At 39.8% G+C, this 26,535-nt stretch overlaps 2 protein-coding genes across 15 annotated transcripts in view; one reads left to right on the top strand and one right to left on the bottom strand.

Annotated features, from left to right (window-relative positions):
• The window catches only part of LOC102455363 (poly(rC)-binding protein 3-like), a 685,006-nt gene extending 672,283 nt beyond the window's left edge, over nt 1-12,723 (top strand). For 8 of the 14 annotated variants that reach the window (XM_075921613.1, XM_075921612.1, XM_075921614.1 and 5 more), the window contains one exon: nt 1-1,908. This exon is cut by the window's left edge and continues 2,434 nt beyond it. Coding sequence is in view for 4 of the 14 variants with exons in the window: in XM_075921623.1 (XP_075777738.1) it covers nt 11,829-11,889 (61 nt within the window). In the remaining 10 variants the exon portion in view is untranslated. Of the gene's footprint in view, nt 1,911-1,937; nt 1,979-11,828 lie in introns of those variants that run through there. The other 6 variants (XM_075921625.1, XM_075921620.1, XM_075921611.1 and 3 more) reach the window with 6 other exon arrangements.
• On the bottom strand, nt 6,801-24,535 carry ZNF830 (zinc finger protein 830). The gene is made up of 10 exons (XM_075921628.1): nt 23,439-24,535; nt 22,309-22,404; nt 20,520-20,640; nt 18,386-18,419; nt 16,733-16,926; nt 16,188-16,278; nt 15,291-15,354; nt 12,717-12,797; nt 11,325-11,401; nt 6,801-8,720 (listed from the first exon to the last, which is right to left on the bottom strand). The coding sequence occupies exons 1-10, from the start codon at nt 23,553-23,555 to the stop codon at nt 8,537-8,539; spliced, it is 1,059 nt and encodes a 352-aa protein (XP_075777743.1). The 5' UTR covers nt 23,556-24,535; the 3' UTR covers nt 6,801-8,536.
• Nucleotides 24,536-26,535: the final 2,000 nt, after the last annotated feature.

Raw genomic sequence — 26,535 nt, forward strand, 5'->3', positions numbered from 1 at the left:
ACTGTCGTTACAGTTTTCACTTATCAAAATGGGAAAGGGGGGGGGCTATGTTTGTATATAATGAAGGAAAAACTGGAACAAATGTCATGGTACCTCAGCTATTTAACAGCTCTACGAAACTGCTGTAAAATTGTTCTGGACTATTGTAACTGTTTTAATAACTGAAGTAAAAAAAAATGAGAAAACTTGCCTGCATTGAAATGCTGTTCTATGCTGGTTGTACTCAATTGTAATTTTTTTAATGGTGAGAAGATTTTTTTTCTTTTGTTTTCTTTTTCTCATTCTTGTTCCTACATTTTAGGCTGTCTTCAGAAGTTACTGGCCTGGGGGCTCTGTAACGTATTTCATCATGCCCTAGTACATTAGCCACCAGACAGGACTTTTCCAAAGCCCCATGAGACAATGATTTCTATGGACTAATCTACAGAGGAATTTCTGCCATTTCTAACTTTCTTATTATTCTGAGACATCAAAAATAAATACTACTTTTACTCTTTAAGCAACTGTGCTTCCTAACTCTTGTGTTGCTTTCATTACTGTTCCACTTTAACACTGTTGTGGCTCATAACATAGAGCAAATTTGGGGAGGGTGTATTTTTGTTGCTGTTCATGCTTTGGCTAGTCTGTATAAAAGCATGGGCTGTTAGTGTTCTAATGCACTGTATTCAACGATAGACTTGGCAGTAAATTAAATAAGACTTTTTATAAATAAATTTTTTCCTGCTTTAAAAAAAATCCCACATGGTAGCTTTTTGCATACAACTTTTGTGGTGCTCTAAACTTGTCCTTTGGTAACCAGGTTGGCAATTTGTCTCGTTTAGAAATGGTTTTTAAAAAGTCATCTCATAGATAAATGGCTTATTTTCATTAAGAACTGAAGGGGGGTTATTATCATCTCATACAAGGCCCAGAGCTTGGTTGGTAGCAGCATAACAAGCTGTGGTTTCAGCAATATCAGTCAGGCTACTAGACAAGCCTGGTAGTTGATTTTTTAAAAGCATTTACAAACATGCTTACATGAGCCCAATTCTGTCACAGAGGATATTGTATTTCACACACTGCAAATAATCCCCTGTAGAGTTAGTAGGCCTGTGTGTGGAGTAAGTTACTGCTCAAAAGAAATGCAGGAGGCAGCATTTGACCCATAATAATGAAATTTAAAAAAAAAAAACCTCCCTTCCCCTTCCCTATTTCTTATTTAAGTCCAGGATTAATTTTTAAACTGCTGGGGAAAGGGGGGGAGACACACACACACACACAGCCAGGTACTGATGGTGGTATTAATGGATTTGTTGGTTTCATGCCTCTGTAACTCTGAACACTGCTTTGAGGGCAGAGATGCCCAAACTTCATCCATTCAAGGGTTGTGTGGGAAATATGCTAGCAATCCAGAAGCTAGAGTCCAGAAATATGTAGTGAACCTCATCTTTCATATGGAGGCTTGGCCCATAGAAACTACTGATTGCACCATGCAATAATGAAAATGAAAATGTATTTTTAAAAAATCCATTGAAAGAGGCTTGAGTTAGATATTACAGGCAGTCCCCGGGTTACGTACAAGATAGGGACTGTAGGTTTGTTCTTAAGTTGAATTTGTATGTAAGTCGGAACTGGTACATATTGTAGGGGAAACTCTAGCCAAACATTTTCTCCAGAGCTCAGTTTTATTCTCCCACACCTCACTTCCCTCAGTCCTTTATTCTCAAGCTGAGGTGTCTGCTGAGAAAAGCCGCTCCGCGTCTCCCTGGTCTGCTGGGGGGAAGCAGCTAGTGCGGGGTTGCCTCACCCCGTTTGTAAGTAGGGATCCGATGTAAGTCGGATCCATGTAACCCGGGGACTGCCTGTATTTATATCAGTTATACAAATTAGATAAACTTTGCCTTTTAAGTCTGAACTAACTAGAGCCACAAAAAAGATTGTTTCTTAATTTTCTTCAGGTATGGTGCTAGTAACTATTCTCCAATCTGCTGAGTTTCAGGTAGGTTTGTTGATAACTTTGGGATATCTCCTCACGTCAATGTACAAGCTACAAGTAAGACCTGCATACATAAGTGACAATTTATAGACTGAGGCTAAATTAGAACTCTTTGTGCCTTGTTTGCCCGTCACTTACAGATTTTTTTTTCCAATAAATGGCTCTGTGGTATTGTCAGTTCATTGCTAATTTCATCCTCTGAAACCCACATTTCGTTCCCATGCCAATATGTGAGGTCAGTTTTCATGAAAATGAAAAGCTTTGATTAAATGCATGCAGATGCTAGGAAAGTTTATTACTCAGGATAAGATTGACATGCATTGGTAGACCTGTGTGAAGAATCTTATTACTTGCTAGTGTACTCCATTTGCACCAACATGCACATTGAGGTTAAGATATTGTTTTCTTAAGTGCAAAGTTTCTGAACCAGAGCTGTTAATTTTAGCCATGTTTGATTTCATATATAATGTCCTATGCATTTTACAACAGGCCAAAACAATGTGGTAAAAGTGTCATGTTACTTAATAGCAGAGAGGAAATTTTTTCAGGCTAACAGTTTTGGTCAACCCAAAATTGTATTTTTCAGTACCTATTTGCTAATTCAACTAGTTTCAGCCAAAAAGAAAACGGGAGGAAAAAAATCAAAAGAGTCACTTCAGTTTATACTCATTTTGAAATTTAGTTAGATAAGTCACCTGTATATGTTTTAAATGGTATTTCCAACTGAAATCTCTATTATCAAAGGACTGGCATCAACTGGGGAGAAAATATTTGCAGGATTGGGAAAAAATTTTAGTAGTAAACTAACTGGTTCACATTAAAGCTGCTATTTTAACTCAACCAGCAGTGTTCCTGAGAAGATGAAAATGCAAGCAAACTACACTGGCATGTGACAAGGCAGTGTATGGCTCAGCCTGAACCAATTCAGTTTTCTTATTTTGTCCATATCCAAAAAAGCTGGACCTTATTTTATCTTTCCCACTTCCCCCTAGTTACATATGACTGAAAATGACATGTATTACTCTCGTAAATAAGCCTTTGTTAGTGCAATATATTGTAGCTTTTGGAGTAGGGACTTTATGTATATTCATGCATGCACACAGAGTGCCAAGAACAATGGGCCCAAATCCTTTACTGAACCTGGAGACATTACCATAATATAAATACTAATGCAAACATCTGGGCTATGTCTACACTACAGGCATCTTGCGCAAGAACTTTTTGTGCAAGAGTTTTTGCGTAAAAGGTCTTGTGCAAAAGCACGTCCACACTGCCATGTGCTTTTGCACAAGAGCGTCCATGGCAGTGTGGATGCTCTCTTGTGCAAGAAAGCTCTGATGGTCAGTTTAGCCATAGAGGTTTCTTGCGGAAGAAACGCCTGTTCCCATCCACGCTAGCCTTTTTTGTGCAAGAGCTCTTGTACAAAAAGGCTTAATCCTTGTGGGGAAAGAAATAACTCTTGTGCAAAAAGCCCTCTCTTCTGACGATCTACTGTAAACTTTCATGCACAAGAACGGGTTTGTAGTGTGGACGCTCCACAAGTTTTCGCGCAAGAAGCCTGCAGTGTAGACATAGCTCAGCTATAGTTTTGGGTAGACAGGGTTAGGCTCTAGAGCTCCGTCTCAAGTTCTAAATAAGCTGAGTTTTCAAAAACCAGAAGTTGTGTTTGGTAAGCAACAGGCTCAAACCCCCTACACCTCTTTCCTTTCAATAATCATGACCTGGAAACATACTTCTTACAGTGCAGCAGCAAACAGGCTAATCATAAAATTGTGCCTCACTACAACTGCTGGCAAAGCAAACTCGCAAATGGTGCCTGTTATCTTCCCTGATACATTAGGTCACTTCATTACTGCACCAGCTCTATAGCATGGGTAGTTGAGAGAGTTAGCTTCTCTTAACAGCCCTCAAGGCCACTTCTGATACTAGGATCTGCTAAAAAAGTAGGTTTGATTCCTGCCTTGCTGGCACACTGGCTGTATTTACACTGCAATGTTTTTGCGCAAAACCAGCTGTTTTTGCACAAAAAACTCATGGAGCATGCACACCTCAAATGCGCTTTTGCGCAAGGCAATCACGAGTAAAACGGCAGAACAGAAGGCTTTTTCCGCCATAGGTAAACCACCTTTTACGAGGCATAACTCCCTTTTGCACAAGAGTTCTTGTGCAAAAAGGCAAGTGGACACTCCAGAGGGGGTTCTTGCGCAAGAAACCCCTATGGGGAAAAAGCACAGGTGCTCTGATGGCCATTATGTGAATGGCCATCAGCGTGTCCTTGTGCAAGAGCATCCATGCAGTGTGGACACTTGTACAAAAGCACATCGCTTTTGCAATGTGCTTTGAGGTGTGGATGTGCTCTTCTGCAAGAAATTTTTGCAGAAAAACTCTTGCGCAAAAGGCTTCTGTAGTCTACATGTAGTGTAGACGTAGCCTAACAGATAAAGTCAGTTATACAGGACAGAGCCAGTCATGTCACTGTTTACATCACCACTGCAGACCTCTCTTCTAGAAGCTTGGTAAGCTCTTGAATCCTCTACAACTTACTTTTTGCTTGAGAATATTGTCTTATAATACAATTGTTTCTATGACTAATGGATCTCCTAACTGACTGTCTTTTCAAGAAAAAGGTACTGGCCAATTTTCATTCCAGAATGGATAAACATCAGTAAGAATCAATTATGTCAAATACAACAGTAACTTCAGTGTCAACAACATGCATGCCATTGATTAGTTCATTATGTATTATTTAAGGAAGATGGAATTTAAACAACATTAAGAAACAAAAAGGAATTACTTAGAACATTCCTTTGATTCATTGGAGTCTGCTAAGCAGTCATACCTAAAAGATGACAATTTGTTTAGTTATATCTTTGATCTGGGTGCACACGCCTGTTATAGTTCTGACCGCAAACTAGGATGGGAAAGTAGATCTATTCTAAAAGAAAAATTGAAAAGATTACATTAAGATGTAGTAGTATTCTAAAGACAAATACTGATTCATAAATAATGAAGATGAAAGTCTTTGCCAGTGGTATTGTTTTTAATGTTCATTCCACTTCCTATTTCTCATATGTAAAATAAAAAGATATTCTTTGCAAGCATGTGCTCAAAATGACAATAATGGAAGCCCTTAAAATTACATGCCAAATAACTTCAGTTATAAAAGTGAAGTGTACATCCACATTGGCCTGTGTAATCTGTCTTTAGAATCAGCCATGTCTCTTCCCCTCTCTCGGATCAAAACATTAAAGGTCAGTCTTTTCATTCATCTTAATCAAATCCCAGATCAGTTCCTGGAAACATACTAGGTACCATGGATGGAACTAAAGGACATACAAAAGTTTCTGTTTGTCTAAATCTAAGACAACCAGGAACTAGTGTGCTGGCTTCCACCTTCTTCTGCTAAGTACTACTAAAATATGCAATGTTGTTGGAGCCATGTTGGTCACAGGATATGAGAGATGAGGTTGTATCTTTTATTGGACCAATTTGTGTTAGTGGAAAAGTCAGGCAAGTCTACACTGAGAAATTAAGTCATCCTAAGTTACATCAACATACAGCCACCACAGAAATTAAATTGCTTTTGCATGCCCACAATACGCTTCTTGTGTTGGAAATGTGTGCACTCAGTAGAAGCCCTTGCATCAATTTAACTGTCAGTATGGGGGACACTGGCACAGTTTCTCAAAGGCAACAGTCAATGCAAACAATACAATGTCAACACTGATGTTGCATCAATCTAACGACATCAACCTAAGTTCTGTGCCACTCACAGAGGTGAAATTAAGTTGGTGATATGGGCAGGTTACATCAGTGGGAGCTATGTTTTAGCATAGTAAATGCTTAGAGTTAGGTTGACATAAGCTACCTTATATTGCCCTAAATCTGTTGTGTAGATGATGCCTTAGCATGTTAACATACATTTTAAAAGATTATTGAAAGGTTAATAGTTTACTTAAGATAAGCAATTTGTTCCACCTTGAATGCAGCAGTAACATGCTAATTTACTTTCTCAGACCTGAAAAAGAGCTCAATAGCTTGTCTCTTACTGAACAGAAGTTAGTTCAATAAAATAAATAAATAAAATAAATAAATATATATATATATATATATACACACACACACACACACACACACACACTCTAATATCAGAATTAAAAGCTCGGTAAGACTCATTGGTGGACTAGTGGGGTGGCTGGGAGAAAAGGGTAAGAAACTACATTTGACATTTTGCTCAAATTTATGGAAAATGAAGTAACCTGAATTTTATAGAAAACATCAAGACCAATTGTCAGTAAACAAGTATTCCCACACCATCTTTTTTTGAACAAGAACTTTCTTTCCTAAACATGAGGGGAGCTTCTTTCACTATTTCACTCATTGAACAGATTGGCAAGTTTTTATTTAATTGAGCAAAGACTAAACATGGATGTGTATCAGTGTGCCATATTTGTTCTGATAAATCAGAAACTTTCAAAAAGTAAGTCAGTGATGCTAGGAAACTGCTTTTGCCCAATTTCTGAAGGTTACCAACGTTAGTATATATGACAGAGATCATTAGTTGCACAGTTATACATGAAATTTTTAAACATATTGGTTGTGTTTGTTTTTTGTACATATTAGAAAACTGAAGTAGTGGGTTGCGCCCACAAAAGCTCTTGATAAAACCTACATGTTTTGTTAGTCTTTAAAGTGCTAGTAGACTATTTGTTGTTTTTTAAGTTTTTTCCTGTTACAGACTAACTTGGCTACCCCTCTGAAGTTTTCAAAAATATCCAGAATGCAGACCAGTGTATGTGGTCAGAATACACTGTTAAGCACTGTATTAATTTTACTTTTCACATCTTTATTATCACAACATAAGCTAGAATATTGGGAACATGTAAAGTAGGAGAAGCAAAGGAGGGCAGAGAGCATCTGGGAACTGTTCAAACATACAGGTGGTTCATAATAAAAGTTATACATGATAACGGCTTATAGTGAGCAATAGCATTTTTCCCCTTAACACTATAGGGATTAGTGGATATAAGCAGTGTCCAGACTAGTCTGAATTAAATGTGTGGCAACATTGTTCCCACCATACCCTTTTTTCATCCCCTCCAAACCAATCCCAAACACTAACTTTTTACAAAACCCAAGGTAAAAAAAATAAGCTGTTTTTCCACTAGGGATGTCAACATGTAGTCGACTACATGATTAACCGATAAGCCTGGACTTACTGGTTACTCTTGTCGACTACACACATTCTGCGCCCCCCCCCCCATTGCTGTCTCTATCAGCAAGGTGTGGGGGGTGGCAAGCAGGAGCCAGTGCCCATGAGAAGCTGGCTTTAAGCAAACTCTCCATAAGCACCAGGTTATCTACCTACTCCTCCCCATGCTGCTACCTCTGATTGGGGGCAGGCTGGAGCCAATACATGTGGGGAGCCATCTTTCAAGACGGCTCCCCCCCAGCACCAGCTCAGCAGTGCCACCTGCCCCCCCTCACACTGCTGCCTGTCTGCGGCGGCTCAGGTTCGCTAAGGTTTCATGTGGTTACATGACTATTCAATTACTTGATATCCATACTTACCCACAATTCTACTTTTTGGGATTAAACTGAAAAATCCATTCAGATTTTACTGAGTTAGCAGGAGCTTCTGAAATTTGAGGGCTTTAAGGGTTTGTAAAGCTCAATTTTATCCTGTTCACTGGTTCTTAAGTTTTAAAATATTATTTACCATTTGCAAATGTAAGAAAGTAAATAGTATTCCTAGGCTCCTTTGAAAGCGTCCAATATTTACAACTAAAATAAATTAGTGTTGGAAGAACAACTTTAAAATAAACCTAACAGGGCTTCCAATGCAGTGCCTAAAGTTTCATACCCATTTCACTATAAAAAAAATATAAAGTTACTATTCTTATATCACTCTGCTCAAGAATTTTCAGGCAGCTTCCAGTTTGTGACTATATTAATCAAAACAGACTGAGTCCAGCATAATCTTCTGCAACATGCATATCCACTGTAGCATGGCAGGAGATCAGAGTATTACAACTTTCCCACAGTCTGTTGCTCCATATTTCTGGTGTGTTAGGTCATTTACATACAAAAGAGTGCAACTAACAGGTCCTGCATTGGACAACTGACATATTGTATTTACGTCTAACTTCTAAAACATCCTGGAGAAAACAGAGTTTCCTACTGGAAAGGACACAATAGACACCGTCATGTTGGCTGGTACTAACTAGAACACAAGACAGCCCAAAGCACTGACTTGGTTGGTATGTGTTACACTCCTGGCAGTCAATCAACTATAAAATTACTTGCTCATTAAAACAATTTTAGTAGGAAATTATAATAAGAATTTTAATACAAAAGTTATATGAAAGCTTGTAAAACATTTACAATGTACAACCTTTACACAAAATACTCCATTTTAGACCTACAGAGATACACTTTTTACAGTTAACCTTGTTACTATCTGCAAGATCCTTCTTATAAATAAATATTTTAACAAAAATGTCTTATTTCTGATGTAGTAATACCACAGATCAATAGAAGATTGAGCATGCCACTGAAATGCTATAACAAAGCCCCTTTCACTCTCCAATCTTGAGAGAGCAAATCCTGCAATTCTCCTTCATCTTCACTACCAATATCCTCATCCTTTTTTTCCTGGGTTGCTCTTAATCTCATAGCTTCCTTAAATTTATCTTTCATTACATCCTGGCGGTTACGCAGCAGCTCAACACGGCGGTAACATTCACTGTAGAAAGATAAAAAACATTTAGTTAACATTTATGGCCTTGAAAAATTCAAAAACTGATTTTCACACAATACAGGGAGTGCTTCTCCTTTTGTCTATAAAACCTTAAAGATGCAGAAACATTACAATTCAAATAAGCCTTTCACAACAGATGTTAAATACTATTTAATGTTTTGCTATTGCCCCGTGGAAGCAAAATGAAGGGGGGAGGAAGGGGAAGAGTCTCGGTCATTGCTTCTCTTACAAAGATGTCAGAAACAGATCAAATCACAATCCTGTGACAATTTGATTAAAAAATATCAAAGATATGAAGCCATTTTTAAAGTACTATAGAAAAGGAAAAAGCTCAAATCCGTTTTGTTTTTTTTCACATTTTTGTCTAAGAAGTTATTTCATCAAAGGTGGAAGGGGGAGCACAGGGATATTTATTATCAGCTGAGACACACAGAAATAGTACATTTAAATGGAAGCCTGACAAGACATTGTAGCCCTCATACTTGAATCCACCATCTTAAAGAATGCATGCTACAATTAACCTCTGAACTTGTATTTGGCTGCCAAGGTTCTGCATTTGTAACAGTATTTCTACTCTGAAAAATAACTATGTAAAAATGATAACTCTTACTAGTGGATAGATCTATTCCTTGCAAGTACCAAATTATATCTCTTTACTTGCTTTAAATTCTTTTTTACTTCTTGTCACTCCTATCAGCCTACAGATTCAATACAGAGGAAAGAGCTTAAGCTGGATCATAATCACAGAGTCAACCATGGAATACCATCATGGCATGGCATGTTTGGAGAGTTTCTGTCAGAGCGTACCTGCACTTATGACACTTGATATGGTCTAAAATACAATCAGTTTTAAAGAGCAGTTGATCTTATACTCCACAGGTTTACCAGGCCATTTTGACTTGATATGGAGGAGAGAAACACAATGGCCATTTCTAACACACAGTTATATTACCAATTTTGAAAGCCCACTGGAACACACACTCAAAGACAGGTTTTTGGAATTGAACATAAATCATTTAAGGTGCTGCAGAAGAGGCACTCCCACCCAACATTGAGGATCTACTACATCTGAAGCATTTCTGTAGAAAATATAATACCTTCCAAAACACTTCAGTGGCTATTAAAACATTTCCTACATTCAAATACACTGTTCTTAATATAGCATGAAACTAAAAGTATGGCTACATTAACTTCTACTGCAGACAAAATAAATCATCAGTTACAACCTTTGCAACAACTTAAAAATACCTGAATTTGATTCCAAATAACCATGAGATTTTAAACAGTAATAATAAAAGGGACTGTGTAATAGGGATGTTAAATTTAGATTAACTAACTAATCAAATAGCCGATGGAAATAGTTGATGAAAAAGCAGAATCACAGCAGAAGTGGCACGAGCGGAGACTGTTTCAGTCCTCAGGCTGTTTCCCACTGCACTTCTTCTTCTCCTGCCCCCCTCAGAGACGGTGCTGGGGAAACTGGCTTTTAAGCTGGCTCCCCACAGCACTGGCTCCTGCTCCCCCCCTTGCTACAGGGAAGCGACTAATCGCATCACTAGTTGACTACCTGATAAGCATAAGCTTATCGGATAGTCAACTAATCAACTAGTCGCTTACATCCCTACTGTGTAAACACCTTCAGGCTCTTAGTCAATGCTCTTCAGAATCACATGATCACTGTTAAACACACACATCTTTACTCCTAAAAGCAATGTGACTGAGATTATCATTATTATTATTGAAATAGCTGGTAAATCTCTGAGACAACTTCAGTATGGAAATCTCCTTTTCACTTAAAACATGGCTATCTGTCAGTCTTCCACATTAAAAAAATGAACTAGATTTTCCCTTTGCTTTCAATCAGTAGCTTTGCCATGAATAATGTGTCTTTTATGGTACATGTTACACAAAGGGACTGGTTTACAGCACCGTAACATGCCAAACTCAGTTGTATTAATTGAGCTTGCTGAAGCTTAGACTAATGTATGTCCAACTGTTTTAATGTAACATTGGGAGCTAGTAAAGGTCCACACAATGAGGTATATTATTCCACAAATATTTTCAAATAATTGTCATGAGAAGCAAGGGGCCAGTTAGTCACAGAGTAGTATACATTCAGCACAGCAAGTGAAAAATTAAAGGCATGACTCTCCATATGAAAATAAATTTAGTTCAGTCTACAAAAAGTTGTTTAAGAGCTTAGTTATAAAATATAATCACAGGACTTCTACATGATACACAATCCACAGATTGAGTGTAGAAAAAAAATTAACCTTGTTCATAAGATTTTATGAAATTTAATCTCTTCCTCTAGTTTACTGGCCTTCTGTGCCCATACATACCATTTTCAAACTCCCACTGTAATCTGTTTTAATAAACACCTATACAATGCTGCTATCCAAATTAATCTTTATTAAAAGGTATAACTGTCAGGAAACAAACTGATTTTTGAAGCCAAACACATTGATAAGTGAATATTTAAAAGCACTGACATGTCAGGTTACAAATTAAACTTAATTCATAGTCCATTCAACAATATACCCGCCCTCGGGGGAACAGAAAAGTTTGAGAAAAGACAGCTCTACTCACATCTGCTCATCAATTTCTCCAATCTGACGATCTAATCTTCCCTCCTCATCCTCTTCTGCAACTATCGCTTCTGAAATCTAAAACGAGAATAAGTTTAGTCCCATTAATTTTTTTTCAAGAAAAAGAGCAGTATTGGAAACTAAAAGCAAGAGATTAAAAACAAAAGTCACAATCTTACACAGACATTCCTATCTACAATGTGTTAATAGCACATATAGGAAGTCTTTGCGACTTGGATTGAAGTTCAATGGAAAGGGCAGAACAAAATGCTAAACTAAATACATAAATAGTCTAGAACCTTTCTCCTTCTTAATTTTTTATTTCAATTATTGTTTTGAAATAGAATATAAAACCAAATACATCCATCAAAAAACGTAATATACCACAGAACAGAAGACTCCAAAATTTTATGTTTACCAATTAGGTACAGTAAAAGCTTGTTTCTAGAAGTATTAACTATACCCACTTGATTCCAATGCATTTCTAACCTGTTGTTTTTTTCAGCATATACTTTCTCAAATCTGAATGTCTGGGAGAGGCTATGCAACCAATGGTCCACGCATAACTGAGAAGATTCCTTACTATGCTGAAGAATTGTTTGAATGGTTAATGTTGTTAAAATGTATCCACTATCGGCTTTTGTATAAAAGGTCACTTTATCTATAGTTCTGCTTTACTGAGTAGTGATAAATTGTTCTGCACCAGTTTTCTTAGCAGTTATATATGATCAATTATTTTCAATTCAAGAGTTTAAAATCCTTAAAAGGCAGCAAGTGAGAATACCAGGTATCAATCACAATGTCCCATAAACTGTATATCAGGGAGGTATAAACCTAATTCTGATACAATGTTGCATGGAACCTTAAGTACAAAAAATGAGAATCCTGATGGGCCACAGTTTTTCGGTATGTGTTCTGTGTAAATTCCTATATAATATTTCAAATCTTTAAGGATATTTTTGTCAAGTTTAAATTCACCACAAAATGTACCACCCTGCAAAAGCTTCCAAGAGTGTAAAATACTTAGAGAGGTAAATTTCATAGTTTAAGATTAAATTTTCTAAAGGCGATTTTTTTCAAGCAGAAGATAGGAACATGGTCAATTGCCTGCATAGGAGTAACTGAGAAGATGTGCCTGCTCTCTCACTTAAATCCAACCTAAGGAATTTAATTAGCTATATTTGTTATCAAAATCTCTTTTCACTTAACTTTTCCTTGAGTGCAAAATGCAGGGATCTTTTACTCAGCTGCAAGTATATTTAACTGCACACTGAATTGTGAAAAGCAGTCAACAAAAATAGTATGTCACTCACTTTGCCAAGCTGCATGAAATGGTTGTTTTTCCAATTATGTATTGTATCTAGAAGCAATAAAGATAGATTCTATCATTTACCGTGTTGACTTGTCGCATTGCCTTCTGAAATTCATCCCACTCTTTGTCCATCTGATCCTTGGGAGCATCAACCTTTCGTACCTAATGAGTGAGGAAAAAACGGGCTTCTTAAGCAATTGCCTAATGATTCCTGTTGGTTTTCTAAAACCAATAGGAGAAACAAAACACATATTCTGCTATTTACTTAGAAAGTTTTGGCAGCAAGTAAATTTTTTGGTTCAAATAATGCATATAAACAGTCATATTTCATGACTTTGGAAAGAAAATCAGATTCTATACCTTGCTGTCAAACAAGTGTCTATACAAAATACATGATTACAATATTGAGGGACAGCAGCTGACCCTGAATGGATGGCAGAGGATGTTCGGGATGCTGAAAGCAATCTGGCTTGTCTCCAAAATACAATACCTGTATTTTTGTCTATTTTCAGCATCCAGCTATCATTGCATGGTATATTTTGTGAAACATCTGATAGTATACAGCAGTTTAACCCAGCCCTAGTGATTTTTTTGAGATATCTGCTTGTAAAAATCACAATTGATTATCCTCTTGATCGTTTTCCCTATATTTATATTTAGTGGCTAGCAAAAGAACTGTTAGAGCTGTCTACCACTTTAATATCTGTAAACTTATCTTTCCAATGATGCTGAATATTAATTACTAACTCTAGAAATGATGGGAATATTTTCTGCAAAATAATACTGGAACTGAAGCCGAATGAAGAAAGAGGATCTGCCTGCATTCAGGAGAAAAGGTGTGTGGGTGCCAGTCTGGAGATTGGCCTGGAGTTCAAATCTTCCTACACAAGACTTGGGATCTGCACTGTGGGCAAGAGGAATGTAAGTGATCACAGTCATAGCTTTCGCTTGTAACACATCATCCTGGCAAATGAACATCAAAAACTAACAAAATACCAAGATTCACAAATAGTTCTCTCACCAGAGGCTGTGACATGAATTATGTACGCATGATGACTAACAACATCTGTGTCACCAGCCTTTATGCTACTTTTGAATGAGTAATGGAGTTAGAGGAACTAAACAGTTTGAATAAAATAATTGGTGGAGTCACCTTTCTACTTTAGCAGTATTTTCCTTTTTATCTGTTCTTGATTTTGGCAGTATGGCAATCCTTGGAATGTAAAATGGTCAGTCATTTACATGCTTTATTCTTGATTGATTATACAATTTGCAACAGTATAAAATAAGTCATATTATAAAATTTCAAAACCAAACAAGATGCTTCCATCATTCCATATTTCTGTTTTTGTGATTATTCGTATCATGGTTACATGTATTATGTTGTTAAGTATTGTGGTTTTGCCTTTTGCAATTCTTGACTATTTGTATTTCTTATAATAAACTTAAACACTAACAAAACAATTATTTTGCCTTGAAGTATATATCTGACCAGATTAAATGCTTCAGTAACCCCAGATATAAATACTAGATTTCAAAGAACAGCATTTTTTTAAACATACAAATCCACAGAAAAATTGCAAAAACCAGCCGCATCTCTGAACAGTTTGTATACGATTCCCCTCTAGAATCACTGTACCTGTGTCTGAGATTACAGCATCTCCAATGTGCTGGTGTTACACCTCTCAACAGGAGTTAATCTGGAAGGAGTTGACTAGCTAGAGGTTTGTGCCACTGACAGCAGACAAGTAAAGCAACTGTTCCTTGCAATGCATAAATCCTTGTGAATTTTGTTTATAAACTGGGTTAAAAACCAGAGACCACTAATTAGTATTACCTGTGCTCTGATGGACCTACCTGTCTGAAGCCTATCCCTGGTTTGCCACACCTCCCCCCATTCCACCTTGCGCATCACTCCGATCACAGCACTAGACACCACTGTCACAGGCTGGTTCAGAGATCGACTTGAGACTGTCACCTGATGTGCTGATCATACCACTGAGCCTGCTGCCTACCCTCTGGGTGCTCCGTCACCCTGTTTTGCTGGGCCATAGTAAAAGCCCTCCAGCAGAACAATGCATTCTAGCCTCATTAAAACTTTCTTTAAACCAACCAGGAAGCACCCCAGCTGCTCTGCTCTACAGCTTCCCCAAGTCTGCCGCTCGTCAGTTTCAGCAGTGGTGGACTTGGGGAAGCGGAGCAGAGCAGAGCAGCTGGGGTGCTGCCGGGTTGGTCCCGCAGCATCGCCCCTCACCCCCCCCGCTCGGCGATAACTACTGCAATCTGGTGGTTGGGAAGCCCGTTCCCCTCCTGGAAACTCTCAGCCGTGGCATGGGGCTTCCCCCACCTTCCTGCAAAACGGCAGAGGGTTCGCCCTGTTCGCACCGCTCCCCGCCCACTCCCTTCCCCCTAGCTGGTTGCAGTGCGGGTCCTGGCAGACCCATCACAGGGGTATAATCCCCTTCCCTTCTTCTCCCCTTCCCAGCTCCAGCGCCCCTGGGGCTCTCAGCAGCTCCAATTGTCCGGCTGGCCAGAGCACTTCCGGGTTCCAGTTGGTGCCAGTTGGGAGCGCTGGACCACTGGATGCCGGACAATTGGAGTTTTACTGTATTACTAAATCTGAAGAAAAAGCAAACAAACAAAAAGAACACTTACCCTTGCATCCACTTCGGGATCATCAAAGAATCCCTCTGGTAAAGCTTCTGCAGTGTTTTCTTTTCTGAAATGAGTTCTCGATCTAGTACTTATTGTTTGAATTTTAATTGCAGAAATAAAATGTCAAGAGCAGAAACCAATATATTTTAGAAATATAAAAATAATGTATTTCTTCTCCACATCTAGCACTAGCTGGATATTAAGCTCAACAAAAACTGTTTTTACAGTTATATCTTATCAAACACACAAGCAGCTGTATAGATAATAGGCCTAGGCTAATACTCTGGAACCCAGAGCTGAGAGTAAGGCTCCTCAATGTTTTGAAAAGTGGTGAGCATTCTATTGCATTCCCATCATTTTAGGTTCTTATTTTTTTTAATCATGAAATTTTGAAAATCCTTAAAAGACGACAGCCTGATGTAAGTAAAATGAATCTTCATATAGATGAACCACTTTAGTCCGACACTGTTGAGACGTGACTATTGCCAAACCAGAAAATTTGCCAAATCACATGAGGTGAATATTGTCTAGCAGCATTACCGACACTTCCATTGTTTACTGGGCTCTTAGAAGACATTTGGGGGTAAATTAGAGCTAAACAACAGCACAGAACACTGAGAGCCAGGACTGGTGGCTGTAAACAAACTTTATGGCCGCAGGAAACTTGGCCACACCCACAGTAAGTGGACATCTGGCTAACTAAAATCATACTGGATCATGGATGTTGCCAGACCAAAGAGCACCAGGTTAGAGAAGTTTAACCTGTATAACCAATAAATGTGTTTTCCTGTTAATTATTCAAGGTGACAGATCTAGCTATGATCAAACTATGTATATTAACTAGAAGACTGAAACATGTTTTGCATTTCCTTTTAACATATGTTCTGACCAATTTACCTTTCCACTACCTTTTCTTGAACTTCTGCTTTCTGAATGGATCCTGAATGGGAGACTATGGGAGCAGCTGTTGTTTTGTTGTCAAAGAAATCTACAAAAAAGAAAGATACTCGGTCATATGCACAAAGACTACTATTGCTCAAAATTCTACACAAAGTTTTGACTAAAAAGGAATTTAAATTAGTACCATTTCTGTTAATCAGGAAACAAAGCTAGCTGGTCAATACTTCTCTGGATGCCTCAAATAATTAACAATGGTATATACATTATTACATATTTTACATATTCTACAAATCTGGGATGCTAGGATACTATTGTATAATGACAAATTGGAAAGAAACATTTTCACAACTTTAGCAGTCACCTGACCAAAAAAATCACACATGCATAAATAAAGTGCATATGAAAATTAAGAAAATCCCAAACAGAACAAACCCATCACTACTATTTCATATTTCTAATAATTATAAGACACCTACCAGCATAATTTACAATAGCCAACAATTTCTTCTCACAGAATTTTATAATTTGCAATCTAAAGTTACCTGCTGGTAAAGCATTAGCGACTGTTTCTTGAGCTGGGTGTGGAATTTCAGTTTTTTGTACACCAGACAGTTTGCTAGTACTGTCTTTTTCTTCCTCGTCATCCACATCATCATCATCATCACCACCACCTTCTGACAGTAAACTGGGACCTGGACCCTTTGACTCTGCTGTGTCAAAAAAACCTGTGGGTAGCCTAGGAAAGGATGCAAGATATAAATATTGGTACATTAACAAAACCATTTGCAGCAGTGTTTGAAATACAATTATTTTGTGAACCCTAACCATCTCCTACAGATAATGGAATTAAATAATGAATGGTGTTGCTCGCTGGTGTAATATAAAATAATCCCCATCTAAAATCCCCAATGTAATTGTGGTTTTCTTTTTAATTCATCAGGTCAGTGCTACCTACATTTATGGTACTAATTCTGTATCAGAATATGCAGAACAAAAGGGGCTTTAAAAAAAAAGATGTCCCACACCAAAGTAATTCCTGTATGCCACAATAGGAGCAGGGAACAACGCAGGCAGCTTTCAAGTACAAATTGGACCTCCCTGGTCTGGCACTGGGGACCTGCCCCATTCCAAATGAGGGAATTTGCCAGATCAGAGAAGGTCCCCTGACACCGGCCTCCCAGGATACTGCCCTTCTCTCTGGATGGCTCCACTCCAGCCCCACTGCCACTGGACTCCAGCCTTGCTGCTATTGGGGTTGCGCTCCGCGCATTGCTGGACAGAGCTCCCCAGTCGCCATGACCCTACTTTTACTCTGCCCAGCCGAAGCTTCTCTGGGACAGGGCTCCACAGCTGCCCTGCTTCTGTCCCACCTGCAGCTTCCCAGGGAATAGGCTCCGCGGCTGCCCCTATGCTGCTGCACTCGCCAGCATTTCTGGGGGACAAGGTTCCCCAGCTGCTGGCAGCCCCGCTACCGCACAAGGGCTCTGTGGCTGCCCCACTGCTGCTGCACCAGAACGGGGCTCTGCAGGGACAGGGGTCGCTTGTCCTGCTGCTGAACTGCCTGGCCAGGTCTATCCAGGGACAGGGCTCACTGGTCTGATGGTGGGGATCCCTTCTGCTGGACTCCCTGACTGGCTTACATTCCCAATTGATGGGGCTCTCTGCTCCAGCAACATCTGTGATCCTGCCAGACCAGACAGTCCCAGATTTAAGAGGTTCAACCTGTACATTTTCAGTAGGGAGGTCATCTGGTGTCACATAGATTTCCACAGCCTCAAATATTTCTCTCCACACCCTCCACAGCCATGTTAGAAAACAACATAATTACAAATGATCTCTATGAAATAAATCAGAGCAATTAAGCGTGTACAAAAACAAAGATAAAGATTTGTACTTTGAACTCTAGGAAAATACTGTACATCACTAAGTATACCCGTATAATGAAAGCAAGGTAAAATTCATTTTTCTAACTGGTTCTGACTCATTCCTATGATTTTTATCTTGCTCACACAGCTGAATAAGTTGCTGATAAACTATGGGTCTGTGTCTATGTCAAATAGCACATGAGGAAGGAGCTCATGATGTCTACATCATTACTCACAGCAGGTGCAGAGATCAAGTGAAGTGAATGACAAAAAAAAGGATTGTAGCTGGCAAAGAGCTGCACAAATAAGTAAATGAAAGTATCTACTTACCGTGATGCAGAAGCCTGTGGCTGGTCATTTGAACCTGAAAAATAATCAAGAATCATTTATGACTGCTTTGCTACTGAACAAAGAAATGAAAAAAAAAGTATAATCATGATGAGCTTACACTGCTGGTCGTTGGTGTCCTGAATTCTAAACTGTTGCAATGTAGCTAGTTCATCCAGTCACCACACTGTTTCAAACAACTATGCTGCTGAAATGAAATACTGCTGAATCTGTACTTTTTTTTTTTTTTGAGGGGGAAGGGACAGGCACTAAAGAGTGATCTGTAATCTTAGTTTTTGTTAAAGGTTTTGTCACTCTCAATTGAAGGTTCATAGGCAAATTTCATGGTTAACCTGTTAGCAAGACTTTAAAGGTGCTCTATTGTAGAACCCATTAGAAGTTTATAAAATAATCACTTTATCACAAACTTCATTTTTATAAGCTGTATACTCCAACAATAGGATGGTAGCCATCATGTCCCAATAAATTTAAATATCCCGTGCTTCATTAGCATGACTGAACTAGTGCGCTGGCAAGATCATGCTAATGAAGCACGGGATATTTAAATCCCCTCTTCATTAGCAATTTCGAATGCCTGCATTTGCACAAGTGTAGGCATACCCGGAGAGATCAGGCCCACCTCCAGAAACTCACCTGGCTGCAAGAAGCACCATGGTTGCTGTCTTCAGAGCTAGGCTAGATTCTGAAGGCAGCAGGCATCAAGTTTCCTGCTGTGAGGGAGGTTTCCAGAGATAGGTCTGATCTTCCCTGTGCTCCTAGGGACTCCAGACTTATTGTCTCAGCTGGGTTGGAGAGGAGTGGGACTTCCTCATCCCTTGCACTCTTGCTGTCAGGCACCTTCCCTGGCTGCAGATAGTCCTGCCTCCTTTCCCCCCGCTCATTTCTTGCCCTCATCACTCTGCAGCTGTTGGGAACAAGAGGCCATTTTGCAGGGAGCTGCCTCTCTTTCCAGTTGGAATTATTAGTGGTATTAAACATATAACAATATTTAGTTATTGTTTCAATTAAAAAAGGCTGATATACAGTTGGAAAACTATCACCCAAGCTGCGTGAATTCATTCAAGGAACCTGCAAAACTCCGGTTGCTTACTAAATGCAGATAATCCATGATAAGACTGCCTTCCAAATGTTTTTGCTTTATTAATTTGCGTAATTTGTGAGCTTTTGCAATTATTTATCACGAGTCCACTGATGTGCAGTACATAGTTCTTTTCCTCATTGTTTGATTTTTATATCTGACGTCGCCAAAGATGTACAGACAGGAAAGCTAACTAGAGTGCAAGTGTAGACATACCCTCCCAGAGCGCGTTCATGCAAGGGACGAGGAAGTCCCATTCCTCTCCAGCCCTGCTGGGACTGGCACTAGCCTGGTGCACAGTAGAAGCCCATAGCTGACATATTCCCAGTCCTGCCCCACCCCATAATAGCCAGGGGAAGATCTCATAGGGTAAAGCTGATCTCACAGTCTGTGATGCATTTTTCATGGTCATGAACCTGGTAGGGCTCTAACCATGATATCATATTGACAACCTAGGTCAATATGATATTACAAGTGCACAGAAATGAGTAGGTGCATAGACAACTCCTACACTCACGCAAACCCATTTGCAGAATCTAGCCTTTATTCATCCCTCAGGCAGTGACGCCATTAGCTAGTTATAACAAAGTGAAAGTTAAGATTGCTTCTGTCAGAACAGTGGACAATGTGTTACAAGTAGTATTTTTGGAAGTGTGGAAGTATGGCTTCGTTGATATCAAGTTTCAAATCACATTTGTTGCCATAAAAACAAACCATTTACACTTTCATGTCATATATCTATAAATAAAAAAAAATCAACATCAAGAGAAAAGTCAGAGTACATGCCTTCTCCCTCTTTCATAAAGGAGAAAGTGTTGCAGTAGCTGTGTCAGTCCGAGGATATGAGACACACAAGGAACATGATATATTATCTTTTATTCCCTGTAGCTTTGAATGCTTGTAGCTTCCGCCAACAGATGATGGTCCACCAAGAGATATTATCTCACTCATCCTGTGTGTCTCATAATGAAGAAAAGCATTGAAAATCATATTATTCAGAATTTGCAGTAACGCTGAACTGTAAACTTATTGTTTTACCTTTTGCTCTCTTTATTTCTTCATTTTCTGTGTCAGAAACTTTTCTTTTGGCAGGATAAGATGATGCACTAATTGCAGGCCCAGGGACTGTCTGTTTAGCACCTTTTAACTCTGCAAATTTCTGTTAAATAAAAATTTGAATCAGAAAATAAAATTCAAGAGTCTCTCCTTTCAAGATCTTAAAAATTACTGACTTAACACTTGTCCACACTTAAAGCTCTGCAGTAGCACAACTAAAGCTGTAGGTAATCCACCTTCCCAAGTTGGTAGCTAGGTTGAGGTCAAACTACCGCTGTATACAACAGGAATCAGGTCAATTTAATTACATAGTTCAGCAGCAGCATTTTTTTAAACCCTTGAGCAAAGCAGTCAAACTGATGTAATTTCATATTTTTTACTTCGTTATACTTGTAGATCAGGCTTCAGAATTTAAAGTTTGGAACATTTAGAAACGTTTAATTTAGTAAGTTAGAAAACAAATATTCATAACATGCACACCTCTGAATCACTGAAATTGATTAATCAAGTTTACAACAACAGAGGTTTTGCAATTATTAAGTGAATCAACGTGTTCAATAGAATCGCTATGGATAGCAATTCCATGCTCCAATAATAAGAAATTAGCAGTAGGGATATATTACCGACCACCTGACCAGGATAGCGATACTGACATTGAAATGCTGAGGGAGATTAGAGAGGCTACCAAAATAAAGAACTCTGTAATAATGGGGGATTTTAATTACCCCCATATTGACTTGATACATGGCACCTCAGGAAGAGAAGCGGAGATAAAATTGCTCAATGGCTTAAATGACTGCTTCTTGGAGCAGCTGGTGCAGGAACCCACAAGGGGAGAGGCAATTCTTGATTTAGTCCTGAGTGGAGTGCAGGATCAGGTCCAGGAAATAACCGTTACAGGACCGCTTGGGAATATTGACCATAATATAATAACATTCAACATTTCTGTGGTGGGAAGAACACCTCAGCAGTCCAGCACCTTGGCATTTAAATTCAAAAAGGGGAATTACACAAAAATGAGGAGGTTAAAAGGCACAGTGACTGTAGCCAAATCCCTGCAAGCTGTATGGAAACATTTTAAAGACACCATAATAAAAGCCCAACTTAAATGTATACCCCAAATTAAAAAACATAGCAAGAGACCTAAAAAAGAGTCACCGTGGCTTAATCACCATGTAAAAGAAGCAGTGAGGGACAAAAAGGTATCTTTTAAGAAGTGGAAGTCCAATCCTAGTGAGATAAATAGAAAGGAACATAAACACTGTCAAAAAAGTGTAAAAATGTAATAAGAAAAGCAAAAAAAGATTTTGAGGAAAAGCTAGCCAAAAACTCAAAAAGAAACAACAAAATGTTTTTTAAGTACATTAGAAGCAGGAAGCCTGCTAAAAAACCTGTGGGTCCCCTAGATGATCGAACTATAAAAGGAGCGATCAAGGACGATAAAGCCATTGCAGAGAAACTAAATGATTTCTTTGCTTCAGTCTTCACGGCTGAGGACGTTGGGGGAGATTCCCAAATCTGCACCGTCCTTTGTGAGTGATGAATCTGAGGAACTGTCCTGGATTGAAGTGTCATTAGAGGAGGTTTTGGAACAAATAGAAAAACTTAATGTTAACAAATCTCCGGGACCGGATGGCATTCATCCAAGGGTTCTAAAAGAACTCAAATGGGAAATTTCTGAACTTTTATCTAATCTATAAGTTGTACAACTTACTCAAACAGAAGGATTATGAATTAACTCATAAATGTTGCTGTATCTTCAAAGTCTTACCTCTTTGTGTTGTTTCCCAAGTATGTGAGTTTGCCACAAAAGTTCATTCTTAATCTGAGTGTTGCACAATGTACAACTTAAGTGTCCTAAACGGTTATATGTACATTTCAAAGTTGAGGAAATATTTCAAGATCACACAGTCTTCAAAATTGTAATTCTGAATTTCCAATTTGTAGATAATTTAAAAACACTATTTTCAAAGGGGGAAGTGAAGCCCACGATGTAGGTATTTTTTTTAAATGTCATTACTATTACATGCCAGAATTTTATAATTTTTTGTATACCAATAAAAAGCTATTTCTGTTTAAAGACTCCCGTGTCGTGTAAACAAAACATTATGCTGTCATATGCAGGAGTACCCAAATTGTTACCTCTGACAAAAAAAATTGTAAGATGGTACATGAACCAATAAAATTTAGGAGCCACTTTAGAATTGAAGCCATGTCTAAAAACATGTGAAATTGACAGATAGCATCACTGTCCACGCTGGCTAAGAGCAAAGCAAAACATCACTGTAACAATCTCTTCAAAGCTGCAACACACTGCTAAGGAAAGCAGGGAAACCAGCCCCTAACCAACCAACGTTCTCTGTAAGTGGAGCACCAAATGCCGCTCGGCAACGCCCATAGCCAGCAGCTTGTGTTTCTATTGGTGGTGGCATCCTTACATACCTCAGCGCACCTAACAAAAGTTATTCCGCACATGGGGGGGAGGAAGGGGAGGGGGCATTGCCCCTGCGCCCGGGCCTGTCACTGTTCGGGGGGAGGGGGCTGTACAAGCCCATGCACCTCTGCAAATGTTTTACAGTTTGAGGGTGGCGGGAGCGTCGCAAACTCGACACTTGCCGGGAGCCCAGAGCAGCCCGGCCGGCCCTGCAGCCGCCAGGAAGAGGAGGGGGCTGGCGCAGGGGCAGGTGGGACCCTGCGTCCGGGGCGGGGCGGGGCGTTGGAGGAGAACACCGCGGACCAGCCCGGCACGAGGTTGCCGAGCGCGAGACACAGGCCAGCAGGGAACCGCGCGGCGGCGCGAGACGGGCTCCCGGCGAGCACTAAACAACGACTCCCCTTCCCGCAATGGGGGTGTGTGTGGCCCCTCATACGTGCACGGGTCGGGGGGGGGGAAGCGGAAGGATATTTAGCGAACGGCGCCTCGATTCGCTTCTTTCCGGCGCCCTGTCGCTGCTTCTCCCGCATGAGACGCCGCAGCTCGTCCTGCTGTACCAGCTTCCGCCCCGAGCCCGACGCCATCTTGGCCCGGAACTGCCTCCGGAGACGCAGCCACTTCCGGCGGAAGGGGGAGACACACCAAGTCCCGCCTCTTCCCCCGGTCTTGCGCTAGGGGAAGGGCGAAGCTAGACGCGGAGTTGCTATGGCACGTGCCTCTTCCTTCCTGTCCTAGTGGGGCGCGAGCTCTGGCCGCGGGAGCCTGCGTCCGTTGCGGGGGCGCGCTGCACGTGGCGGGGCTACTGTCCTGAGAGCGCCCCGCCCCCAACGCTAAACGCCGCCGCGGTGGGAAAGCAGAAGGGAGGCAGCGGGGGCGTCTCTCCCCCCCTTGGAGCCACTCGTCTTGCCCCGCCCTGAGCCCTTGTCCAGGGCAGAGCATTAGCTGGTGTCTCCGTGGTGCAAACACTGGAGCTGGTTCCGTGTGTCACTGGCTTTGTTGTCGCAGCTTCACGCAAGTCAGGGTGGTCACGTCAGAGACAGGCTTCCTGCCCGGCCGCTCAGAGCAGCACACGTGGTTCTGTTAGAAAGCTGCAGATGAAGATTTTGGGAAGCCCAAAGGACGGGTTTCCTTAGCAGTTGACTATGCAAACCCATCGTCACCCCCCACCCACACTTTTTTAAAATTCAGCACTTTGCCTGAATTCAAAGCATCGTTTTGTTTAGAGGAGTTAGGTTACAACACTGATTGAGCCCCCTGGCCAGGCTTTAACAGCCTGAAATTGTTTTGAATGCTCTGTGAGAAGCCTAAACTATAAGTACAGCCGGTCCCCAAGTTGCAAACGGTCAAGTTACGACTGTTCACGTTTACGACTGCTCCATGGAAGTTTTGGTCGTAAAGGCGGTCCCTGAGTCAGAACACAACCTGGGCTTGCAAACAGCGTGGTCACTATGTAACTCAATGGGGTCCGAGTTACGAACAGATCACGTTACGGCCTTGGGGAGAGGCTGTACACATTTTTATAGATATCACTAACTTTCCTATACATCTGACCATCCCCTCCCCAGCAGCTAATCAAGAGGATACTGGGCCTTAAATCTATCGCTGCTTTCTCCTTTTATAATTGTTTGGTTTTGTGCGAAAATAGAGTTTGGCAAGCACTTGTCTATATCTTCCATTGTTCATGCCAGCCTCAGTAAGTGAAACATTCTTAATTACTTACATCATTATAGGAAGAGATGTGCCAAGGTATCCTATTCATAAGAAGTAATACAACTCCGTTACAAGTAGATTCTCTAAAATGGTGTTTCTCAACTAGTGGTATAAGAGAAGTCTTGGGGGTACATCAACACAACTGAAAATTGGAGAAAACTGAATTTTTGTTTTGTAAAGTTTTACAGCACTTTATTACTTTTGTACTTTTTACACCCAAAAATTTCATCACCTGCCAGGCTATGATTAAGTTGTTTAAACAATGGTAGAAAAAAAGTGTGTCTGAAAACTATAGGTACTGGGGGTCCCTATAAATTTTTTAAAGGGGGGTACTTATAATTTTTTAAAGTGGTACTTTATAAAAAAGGTTGAGAAACACTGCTCTAAAACTTACATAGAATGAAGTTGCTATACATTTAAGTACAGAATCAACAGTCAATAGATTAATCAGCATGAGTTCTGTACTATATCACAATAATCACAAAAACAAACATTTATTGTATTTTCCATATTTAATTTTATTTCCCTCCTTCATTTACTGTAGCTCAATAACTGAAATAAAAATATCCAGCCAAATTCTGTACTGTCCCATGGGCCAATGCAAATTGAGAATAACTCCAATGAAGTCAAAAGAATTATTACAGATTAACACCACTATACTAGCAGCAGAAGTTGGGTCATAAAGAACACCACTAAAAGTTTGATATTTTAAGTTACTCAGACGTTTAGGAGCAAGAGATTCTATAATTCTGAGGTTCTGTAGCTCAAAGAATGTTGTTAGTTTTGGCATGCACCTCCTGGGGCTCTTGTACATTTCAAAAGCAGGGAGAACAGGCCAGCAGGGGACTGAGAGTCCCCAGCTTGCCCCAGGCTCCCCACAGTGCTTCTGATCTTGCTATGTTTCAAATGCAGAAGTGCTGCTAGTTCCCCATTGCATCCCCTCCCCTTTTCCTCACAGAGACAGTGTTGGGGGGAAATGGCTTTTAAGCTGGCTCCGCACAGCACCGAATTCTGCTTCCCTCTCTCCCTCCTTGCTGCCTGTCTCTAATGGGGGGGAGTGACTATTTGAGTCAACTATCGGATAAGCATTTGCTTATCAGTCAACTAGTCACTTACATCCCAAGGATGAAGAACTACTAAGGAACAGCATTTATATCTAACCCTGCCCAGCCCAGTTCTGCTCAAAGAGGGAAATCGGTCTCTATTACATGAACCCCTAAAAGTTTACTAAATTAAAATCATGATTATATTTAGAGCAGGTGAGGACTAATTCCTCACTTGATAAAGAGTTTGATCCTGCACCCACTGAATTCATTGGTAGTTTTGCCATTGATTTCAATGGTAGCAGGATCTGTCCCAGAAGCAACACTGGCTATACTGAATCAGAGCATCACTGAAATGAATACAGGTCTGCTCCTCTCCATAGCATTGCAGTCCCAAGCAAATATGGCAGCATGACCATACTGCTAGCCCTGAATGCTATCACAGTAACCAGAAAATATAATTACTTCCTATCTTAAAAACAGCTTTCTAAGGATTAGTAATGAAAAACAAAATACATTCATTTCAAATCAAGAGCTTATCCGTCAAGTTTCAGTCTACTGCAGATTTTACAGACTATCATAAGTGAGTGTACTATGGTAAACTGATAAAACCTTAAAGAAATACTGCAATTTAACAGAAAAATGCAATGTAACTGAAAAATATGTTCACTTCATCTAATTATATTTGGTATAATATAACATTTTAAAAAACTTTATAACAAACTACTAACTGTTAAAAAGATACAGAAGTGCCATATTGCCCATCTGCTAACAGATTGCGACACTAACAATTTTCCTCTGATTATGACTG

This window comes from Pelodiscus sinensis, chromosome 2 (genome assembly GCF_049634645.1).
Source record: "Pelodiscus sinensis isolate JC-2024 chromosome 2, ASM4963464v1, whole genome shotgun sequence".
Lineage (NCBI taxonomy): Eukaryota > Metazoa > Chordata > Testudines > Trionychidae > Pelodiscus > Pelodiscus sinensis.

Excerpts from the sequence above, each read along its gene's own strand:
- ZNF830 (XM_075921628.1), bottom strand. The coding sequence starts at position 23,555 with ATGGCGTCGGGCTCGGGGCGGAAGCTGGTACAGCAGGACGAGCTGCGG. Across the intron at positions 22,405-23,438 it reads AGGCGCCGTTCGCTAAATAT|AACCGTTTAGGACACTTAAG; the intron begins CCTTCCGCTTCC and ends AAATGTACATAT. Across the intron at positions 16,927-18,385 it reads CCACAGGCTTCTGCATCACG|GCTACCCACAGGTTTTTTTG; the intron begins GTAAGTAGATAC and ends ATCCTTTCCTAG.